At 42.4% G+C, this 10,025-nt stretch overlaps 1 protein-coding gene across 7 annotated transcripts; it reads right to left on the bottom strand.

The window, feature by feature from the left end:
- Positions 1-303: 303 nt before the first annotated feature.
- On the bottom strand, positions 304-9,141 carry LOC147626403 (uncharacterized). Of its 7 annotated transcripts, none has more exons than XM_086816517.1 (6): positions 8,730-9,140; positions 8,196-8,475; positions 1,387-1,588; positions 1,045-1,221; positions 664-744; positions 304-540 (listed from the first exon to the last, which is right to left on the bottom strand). In XM_086816517.1, the coding sequence occupies exons 1-6, from the start codon at positions 8,747-8,749 to the stop codon at positions 479-481; spliced, it is 822 nt and encodes a 273-aa protein (XP_086672643.1). In that variant the 5' UTR covers positions 8,750-9,140; the 3' UTR covers positions 304-478. The 7 variants fall into 7 exon arrangements, with proteins under 7 accessions (XP_086672643.1, XP_086672638.1, XP_086672639.1 ...); XM_086816512.1 differs by lacking the exon at positions 304-540 and having other exon boundaries at positions 570-744; positions 8,730-8,810; positions 8,890-9,141; XM_086816513.1 differs by lacking the exon at positions 304-540 and having other exon boundaries at positions 570-744; positions 8,730-8,796; positions 8,890-9,141.
- Positions 9,142-10,025: the final 884 nt, after the last annotated feature.

Raw genomic sequence — 10,025 nt, 5'->3', positions numbered from 1 at the left:
TTCAAACACTACACAATCTTAGGATGATCTTCAATCTTGGGCAACCCTGGGCTTTTTCGAAGAATTTATGCCACACACCACACAAAAACTACCTTGCAATGTGACCCATAGACGATAGGTAGGGAATATTGAATCCAAGATCTCAACTTGAAACTTCAATGCTCTAACCACTCCGCTACACAAGGAGGGACATTCACATACATATGTGAAGATTTCATATAAGAAGCAAACATGAGGGCAATGAATGTGAGATGTGTGAGGGCAATGAATGTGTGATGTGTCTATGTTAATGCGCATCACATGACCTAAAGAATCAACATGTGAACTTAATCTGATTGACTCTTGGAGGAATATGAATCATAAAGTATTATGACTCATATGAAATGTTAAAACTTTAGCCTTTGCATTATAAACTTGGCAGATCTGTCAAAGCCACCTCGGAGCATGTCATAGGATAATTCAAAGGCAAGATTTGTCTTTAAACAAGCTTCTCTCTCCGCATGCTTCTTGCAGATCCGCTTTTCTCATGTTCAACATTCTCTGACAAACAAGATTCCCAACAAAACCAATAAAGAAATCACACCAGTCCATTGTGCGCCAGAATCAGATTCAAGGGGTTATTTATGTTCATGGTCAAGCTAAACGCTAACAAATGATTCACACCTGCTCGCTTAGTCAACTGTGCTCGAGCATCTGCATTAATGTGATACTCTTGAATTGAATTCATGACTTCCCTCCTTGCACCTGGTTTGGCTCCATTAGTGTTCAGAAAATGAAGTTTATCAAACCTTAATTACATGGGAATATAATCACTTGATAATCGTGTGCTTTAAACTTCATCAACTGACATTGAGGTGGCTTACACATACAGCCTGCCCGTTCCCACTTTCAGAAGTGATGAAGGGTGCTGCTGCTCATGAGCAGGTGACAGAGGGCCCACAAGTGCGCAGAATGCAGGCTGCATGTGTAATGGATCTGATATGCCTTGCCGGCATATATCTACATTTGTATTTCTGAAAATATTTTAACAAAGAGAACACGCACTTGTTGCTCCAGTCATACTATATTTTGGTTGTGCAACTGATTTTCTAGGGCTTTTGTCATTGTTCCTTAGAAGACAGCTAGCATGATTGCTCCTACCAAACGCAATGTTGGCAGCATACATGGGTGCTCTATGCTTAAGTTGCTCCCTTTTAATACGATCCTCCATTGCAGATTGGCCTACCAATGAAGAGTCAAACCATTAATACTAATGAAAATTGTCCTACTAATGAAGTCAATGGATGAATCCAAAACTTGCTCACTTGCTTTTGTGGAACACCAGCCTGCATGTATTTGAAATGACACTTCGTTTATGTATGCATGGTTGGTATGGAAGTATCTTACTGGCTGGTGAAGGCCTAGAACTTCCAAAGCCAGACAGTCTTGGACCAAGTTTAAGGAGCTCAGGATTTGGAGAGCCTTGATGTGGATGCCGAAGCTGCTCTATATAAGCTTCCGAAACCCTGCTTACAAGGCCTATAAGCAGCTGTGACTGTATTTGTGTGGCAAGGCCCAAAGGTACTGGGACAATTTCTTTTTTCCATGCCACCAAGGTAAATTTCACAAATTGGATGAGAACGTTTTAAAATTGACCCCACAAAAACAATCATAATCAGACAGATGCAACACTTAAATGCATTGCTTGAAAATGGTAACATTGACAATCACGAGAGGCTAAGAGGCTATGTTAACATTCTCCTAGTAGTAGAGCTCCATCCCCTCCACCACTCATTGTACTTATTGCACACCCAAATTCAGCTTTTTAGTTCAGTACTTTTTCATTTTGTTGGGATGACAGAGGATACCCCATACAAGTACACCGATTTGTCTCATAGGCCGAGTTCGGTCTTTTGGAAGACGTTAATAAAATCTTTCTTTCTTTCTTTCTTTCTCTCTCCTAAGACTCCAGAACATATTCCATCATAACCTTCCATATGCCGTAGTTGTTCCCGTCCAACTGACGGTCCACCTAGAACGTGGGGAGTGTAGGGATCTTCACATGCCTCTCGGCCATCTCTAACAGATCTGCCATTTCGGGGATGTACTCTGAAAAAAAGGGTGGGTGGGTGGGTGGGAACAAAGAAGAACTTACACCTGCAAGTGGCTGTCCAGCTAATCAGCTTGCCGTCCTCTTGCTTCTCCTCTTCCATAACAGTCCACCAATCAGCAACACAATAGTCTCCCTCTTGCTCACACAAATCCCAAGAACTATCTAGAGCCTAGACTCTGATACCATGTCAGAATACGCAACAGAGATGATGATGAGATCTCGGAACACGAGCAAAATGCAATGCAGAAAATAACAGCACGAGAGAGAGAGAGAGAGAGAGAGAGAGAGAGAGAGAGGCGTGTAACTCTGCTCTATATACACAAGAAGAATCCCGGAATGATACAATGTGGCAAGGGGACTGGGGCCATTTTATATGGCCCCCCTACAACAGTCGGCCTGTTGTAGGGCAGCCAACAGGACCACAAACTCCACGACCTGCTGAAATGTACGGTCGGCCAGCAACAGGGGGGTTGGCCAGCATCAAGAAGGTCCACGACCTGTGCAAAATAGTCGACCACCTCCAGTGTATCCACAAATGCAATCGGCCAAGTTCAAGGTCTTCTTGCCACTACAAGACCGCCTCCCATGCCACAGAAAAAAAGGAAAAATGGGGAAAAAAATACGAGCGAGGAAAAATGAGAACACCTACAAGGGCGGGAACACCCACAACAAAGGCCCTGGTGTCTACAAAAAGACAAGAGATGACTTCTAACACCCTTATGCTTACTTTCGAGCTCCTTGTGGACAATGGCACCAACGTGAGATTTGAAGACCTAGGGGCCTCTTGAGGGGGTTTGTGTGGGAGCATGGCTCACCACGGACACGATCAAGGGAGGTGGTGTGATCTAATCAGGGGTTTTCTTCGAGCACACTCGAGAAGTATGCCCTATTGTGTGACAATAAAAGCATTGTCCCTCTTTCTACTCCTCCTAGCTCAGCTTACCACTTGTCTTGCATGCTTGCCCTTTCTGGTCTAGAGTAAGTTTTGGCGCATTAGTCGAGTTCTTGGAACCAAACGCTCTCATGCTCTATCCTAGAAAAGATCCCGTATGATTTTGGTCCTTGTTGCTACCAACAAATCTACCTTGGGTGTTGTGGACTGGTAGGTTATGGGCTTTTTACCGTTGTACTTCATCTCGGCACTGCATAAGCACTAGCGTCCATTCGAAGGTCAGTGGTTCAAACATACGCACAACCCATTGGATTTGCGTGTCTAAACCATAGAGGAATTGTCCTTTCTTGTTCTCTTTTTATTTTTGTAACTATAAAGCCACGTGAGTGACTTTATTGGCAAATTGGAGGACTAGCTGCGCCTTCTAGCAAAATTCCCGATACTCATATGCGAGCCGCTCAAGATAGTGAGACAGTAGAAACCACTTTTGTGACAAATTGATCCCATTCACAGTCAAAAAACCCCAAAGTGAGACAGTAGAAACCACTTTTGTGACAAACTGATCCCATTCATAGCCAGAAATCCCAAAGTAGGGGGCCAATGTGTCCACCAAGATAGCTTCCCCTTCTATATAGCAGCTAGCTAACACAACTTTTTCTACGTCTAACTTCATACCAACAACAAAATAAGTCCTAAATTGATGTGGACTGGAGTTTACCATTTTACTTACTAAAATTCACTCTTTCATGAAGGTGAGTCGAGGAAGTTGCCAATATTGCCCTTGTGTCGAGAGCTACAAGGAACCGCTCCTGCTCCACATGTCATCTTTGTTCCTCCTATGTGGCAACGCGATCTGTTGCCTGTGTCTGAAACTCGACCTCCCGTACCTATAAAGCATGGGACTCCTATGTTAACTTCGTAATGGAGCTAGCCGTGGCAAAGGTCTAGGAAGGGATCTCGATGATAACTGGAGGGGGTGATGTCACCAGGTGGTGAACTTTTGCAGTTGCTTTCCTTATATTTACCTAAGTAAATACATATATTTTCTTTTTCTTTTTGTTCTTTAGTTGCTGTTGATTTCTACCCTCAAATATCTCTTGGATCAAGCTTCGACATTGCATGACCAGAGAAGGTGGACCATTGGGACTTCGTGCGACTGATGGTTTACTTGAGCCTTGGGACCCTGAAATCCCAGAAGATTGGGCACTGAAGACTTGACGAACAGTGGACCAAGACAGTGTACTTGGCCACTGAGAATGGTGTAGGACAGTGTGCCTGGCCATAAATGTAGATACACATTTGTGAATGTCCATGAAATGAAAAAGTCATTGTATCATGACTACATTACGTTTTCTGATGTGGTTACGAAAGAGAATGTTGGTCAGATGACCTGAAGGAATGCTTTGGGCATATCTCCTAAAATTTAGAAAAACTGCTATTTTTGGACAGTCATCAGATTTGAATTCTCTTCGCGTCAATCTCTCCGAAATATTGCAAGGATCAATAATCACCAAAGGACTGATGTCAAAATGTTAGCAGATTGGGAGATTTTTAGACCAGAAGGCTAGAACAAGAAACGAGCTGCATGCCTGCCATGTGGCAGCTTTTAGGCCAGTTTCTAAGTACAGGAAGCTGGGCACCTGATTATCTTCCCCCTGGGCTCATTTTTGTGGAGAGCAGGTGGATTGTTGCAGGTTAAGAGCTATGGGAGCTTCCCCTTCCCTGTTCTCTATGCACTGAGGGTTGAGCTTGCTCCCCGCAGCCTCTCTTAACCTATATTCAGCTATGGAAATGCCCCTCTAGTGGGCTACTCTCATGAATTATGTCCAGCTGTGTGGGAATATGCTTTTTGGTTGAGGAAAGAGCCTCCTTTGACAGGAACAGGCGCAGCTAACTGCTGCTCCAAAGCAAGAACAGGTGAGGGTAGTTACCTCACCACGCAGGTGTCCAATTCAGCACTAAATCAGTGCTGTTTTTGGACTGTTCAGGGGCTGTTCCAAGGCCCAGTTGATGCCAGATTGCAGAGGGACCTTGCTAGGGTCTACTAGGACAGTGTGGTGGTTGTACAGAGCTGAAAACAGGTCTGTACAGAAAATACAGCAAGCTGAAATTCATTGTTTTGGGCTTATTTGAGTGGTAGAAGGCCAAGGAAGAGGACCAGGCACTTGGGATTTTGTTCAGGGAAGGTTTATGTACCGAAATGCTGCCGAAATTTCCTTAAAACAGGGGTTTCTTGGCTGTGAATTGCTCTTGTAACTACAGATACCATATCCTTCTAATTTCCCTTGAATTAATTGATAAATAAATGACAAAAGGGGCGCCGGACTTCGGGGCCAATCTGGTGTTGAGCGAGGATTCTGTTTGTGTGTGTGTCATAAAGTCCACGTATTTAATTGAAAGAATTACTGCGTTATGTGTCCATAGTCCGGTTTCAGGGTGGGAATGGGTGATGAGGCATCATGATTCCTGAATAGGTGCCCACTTCTCCGAGGCCTGTATTGCAACCTTGTACTTAGCATTTGTTCCCCTTGGTGCACTATGATGTGCATAAATTCTTGGAAATGACATTCGTATCATTGCTAGCACTTGGCTTCTTGATGCAGTCGCTGTAGAAGAAACAATTTCTTCAGGGGCCTGGTATTCTCTCTCATCATCAGATTTCGCCATAGTGGGGGAAGTCAAGTTTTTCTATAACCGCATCCACTATGTGTGTGGGAGACAATTTCGATCGCTTTTGGAGGCTATAAACCAACCATCCTTTGAGGAACAAGAGTCACATAGAAACGGGGAGTGCTACCGGCATCTAAAAACCAACCACACAAGTAAATAAATTTTTTCTTTCCTTTTTTTTTTCACTGAGGGGAGTCACTTCTATAGGGCAGCTCAAACAGTCCCAAATCGGGTCCATATCAGTCCTTATGGTGGGCAGCAAGTAAGTGTGTTGTACATTTATTTTCTTGCAACATAATCAAGTAAATACAAAGGCCAACGGAGGGGGACTTGAGAGGGAGTTCTTCGTGTACTTCTCTTAACCCTAAAACTCAGTATTCAGTTTTCAGTAGTGTGATGGCATCGTTAATCTTATCTTTTAAAACGCTTTTGCATAAGGTGCATATTGCATCCTTAGTGTAAGTCTTAGTGACATTTGATTAGCACTTTGTGCAAGCATTAAGGGTGTAGACAATGATGTAAATCCTACATAGGATGGCAATTACAAACTAGACCAACCTTGGGTAGACTCTAGAGGGTACACAACTAAGTAGTGTAGACGACACACAAGGTTTCAGAAAGGGAAGATGCCTTCTTGAGCCCATATATTGATCTAATTACTTTCCCATTTGTGAGCTAATCTAAGTGATCCAAGTGATCTTTGTGAACATGCGCTTATGCATAATGTAATATATATACCTAGATGAATCTAGGAACATGCCCAAATTCACCTTATAAGAAAGTGCAATTTATAACCTCATGGTAGTCATCCACAACACAATAAACCATCAACTCCATCATGCATAGTATCGACTAGATACTACGACATCCCCACTAACGTCATCAGTGCCCAATAGTGGGTGCAGAACTTGGTATCAATATATGCTCCCACACACACACCCCCACACACGCGCGCGCACACACACACACACAAGCATATATTCATACAAAGGCTGTGTACTGAGTTTCTCTCAGAGCTCCAGAGATTCAGGGCAGACTCAACCATAATGAAGCCTAGCACTAAGAAAGAGAGATCAACTCTAATCACATGTCTACTCCTACTCCTTGATTCAGTAATATACAATAGGAGTAGGTTAATAAAGAATCTCTCTCTTCTCCTTCTCTACTTAGAGTACTAAAAATATTAAGCAAAGATTCATATTAGATATGATCCTAGATAATGTGAACTTTGCGTTAATTGAAAATGTTGATATAGAGGTGTACTCTCCTGATCCAAATGTTGTGCTTGCATGCCCTTAGTCCTAGCTTTGTTGCCCTTGGTCTTGACTCTAAATCCCGTCTTTGAATGCTGATGAATGACCCTTGATCTATCTATACATAGGGATTCTGATAGCAAGTCGTAGTCGTATTCACATCGACAAGTTCTTTTACGGACGTCATAAAATGTATTGATATTGTGCCCAATATTTGTCCCAACCATTGGTGCATGTCTTGGGCACCTCTACGCATCTATAGGGTTGTCAAAACTACTCCAAACTACCATATATAGCCTCTAGCTTTGCCTCTAAGGCGGCTCCAAGGAATAAATGTGTCTACGCTGCACTACTAAGGAAATCTTCTATTATAGGTTGTATTCAAATGTAGTTTTTTTGTTTCAAAGGCCATTTAAACCTCTAGCGACGGACATTTATAAACCCCTCTCTCTCTCTCTCTCTCTCTCTCTCTCTCTCTCTCTCTCAATATGTTCAGTTGTACATTGATTTGTCTCATAGGTCAAGTTCGGCCTCTAGTAGACGTTAATACAGCTCTCTCTCTCTCTCTCTCTCTCTCTCTCTCTAAGTAATCTAACTCCTATGATGTGCATCTCAAGAAAATTCTTTGTTGGAATACCGCAATATCTATTCACCGATCAGAATACATTTATAAATCTCTCTCTCTCTCTCTCTCTCTCTCTCTCTCTCTCTCTCTCAATCAATAAGTAATCTAACTCTTATGATGTGCATCTCAAGAAAATTCTTTGTTGGAATACCACAATATCTATTCACCGATCAGAATACATTTATAAACCTCTCTCTCTCTCTCTCAATAAGTAATCTAACTCCTATGATGTGCATCTCAAGAAAATTCTTTGTTGGAATACCACGATATCTAGTCACCGATCAGAATTTCAGTTTTTCTCAATTCTCCAAGCAGCAGCAAACCAAGAAATGCTGGCCTCCAAAAAATGATGGGAAGGAACAGCCTGCTAATACTCTTCGAACAGCCTCCTAATACTCTTCCTTGAAATGGAGGAGACCAATACCCAATGCACGCTCGGCTCTCTCTCTCATGTGCCAATAAGTATATACACTTCCACCATCCAATTAAAGTATTGTGCATATATCTGTTTGGACAAATAGATGGGAATGTGCAGACGGTTGCACCTTTCTTAATGCATATACATGAAAATGAAGATGCATGTCATCTGATTAAACCACCTTGAGAAGCATCTAGTGGCACTGTTATTTTATGCTTAGCTGAAGAAGAGGAGAAAAACATACCTGATGGCTTGTGGAGGCTGGAACTAGGATTTGATGGTATTACACTGCACTTGGGTTTGGGTTTAAATTGAAGTGCAGGTTTAAACTTGACCTCCAGTTCTATATGTCGTTTCCATTCAGGGGCACTCCTGGATGTATAACGTGGGGGTGACACACATGGAGGTGCATTGGTTTGACCTCTTCTACCCCCTTCCCAATGCTGCTTTCGGAAGCTCCACAGATGCTGCACTTTGCTCTGCCATTCGGCTAAGTTACTGCGCAGTCGCAGAGACTGTTGAAACCTAGGCATCATTGACATGGCACGATCCAATCATTCTTTCTATTCAACGTCTCTACCATAGATGACAGATCTGCAAACCAAGATGAGAAACTCACAAACCCTTGATAACAGCTTTGCCAAATCCTGGATGGCAACTGCAAGCGCTAGAGGACATATAGAGGAAATATCTGAAAGCCCAATATAACATATTTGCAAGCCCTAGAGGACATATCTGCAAGCCCTAGATGATATATGTGAAAACCCTAGATGACATACCTGCAAACTCTAGGTGACATATCTGCAAAACCCTATATGACACATCTGCAAACCCTAGACGGCATATCTACAATAAACCACCTGTACGAAATGGGGATTGACAACCCTAAATGAGAAGTTTGCAAGCGCTAGAAGAACGATTTGAAAAGCCTAGACTCACAGTTATTCGCAAACCCTAGCAACAGTGTAAAAGCTGGCACTCTGCGAATTCTAGCAGCCGTCTGCAAACCCTAGCCTGGCCAGCAAGTTTTCCTGAGTTTCGCTTTGTCCCATGTACGAGCCATTTGGTAGTTTGGGAGTTCAAAAGACGCGGCACGTTCCCAAGAGGGCGGCCGAACAGTTCAGTATGTGGAGACGCCATACTGCCCTTCACACGCTTCCGCCCAAAAGCTTCTCAACCCACCTTCACATATGGTTTAGGGTTGGTAAGAGTTACCCTAGTCTAGAGGCTAGTATCAGATTTAACCCGTGAAACGTCGATTTTTTTTAAAAATTTTTATTTTCTTTTTGTCAATGGACCCTTTTCACGACGTGAAATAATAGGGTTTCATGACGTGAAACGGACTTCACGCTAAAAATTAAATTTAATTATTTTTTTGCATAAAACGTTAATCCGTGAAACACTAACTCGTGAAACGCTAGTTGACTAATGACTAATGACTGACTAAACACCATAGTGCCCTTCACACACTTCCTCCCAAAATCTTGTGAACGGGGGCCCCCCTTAGCATACAATTTAGGGTTGGTAAGAGTTAGCTTAGTCTAGAGGCTAGTATCGAATTAGTTGACTAACGACTAATGACTGACTAAACGCCATATTGCCTTTCACACGCTTCCTCCCAAAAGCTTGTGAACCCAACCTTAGCATATGGTTTAGGGTTGGTAAGACTTAGCTTTGTCTAGAGGCTAGTATCGGATTAGTTGACTAATGACTTACTAAATGCCATATTGCCCTTCACACGCTTCTGCCCAAAAGCTTGTGAACCCACCCTTAGCATACGGTTTAGGGTTGGTAAGACTTAGCTTAGTCTAGAGACTAGTATCGGATTAGTTGACTACTAACTCTACTCTTTTAAAAAAACTCACCTCTCACAATTTAGAAAGACAAAATAAAACTATACATATTTTTAATTTGTGTTGACAAAAATTTCCATGAAACATATTAAAAATGTCATTTATTGCACTTTCATGTGATTACAATACCAGTATTCTTTTTTTTTGCACAAAGGAATATATTCTAGCTTGTGGATATTCTCTGCATTGTCACTATCATCACCTTCACTATCTAATGTTGTT

The sequence above is a fragment of the Cibotium barometz genome, chromosome 22, assembly GCF_041138505.1.
Source record: "Cibotium barometz isolate CiBa-2024 chromosome 22, ASM4113850v1, whole genome shotgun sequence".
Classification (NCBI taxonomy): domain Eukaryota; kingdom Viridiplantae; phylum Streptophyta; class Polypodiopsida; order Cyatheales; family Cibotiaceae; genus Cibotium; species Cibotium barometz.
Note: the sequence above shows the minus strand (reverse complement) of the source record. Positions and strands in the feature narration are given on the sequence as shown.

What these genes read in the sequence shown, in the direction of transcription:
- LOC147626403 (XM_086816511.1), bottom strand. Translation starts at nt 8,749, where the DNA reads ATGTCACCTAGAGTTTGCAG. An exon ending in ATGTCACCTAGAGTTTGCAG is followed by an intron (nt 8,476 to 8,729) that starts GTATGTCATCTA and finishes AATGATGCCTAG; the next exon opens with GTTTCAACAGTCTCTGCGAC. An exon ending in TTCTAGGCCTTCACCAGCCA is followed by an intron (nt 1,222 to 1,386) that starts GTAAGATACTTC and finishes CTTCATTGGTAG; the next exon opens with GCCAATCTGCAATGGAGGAT.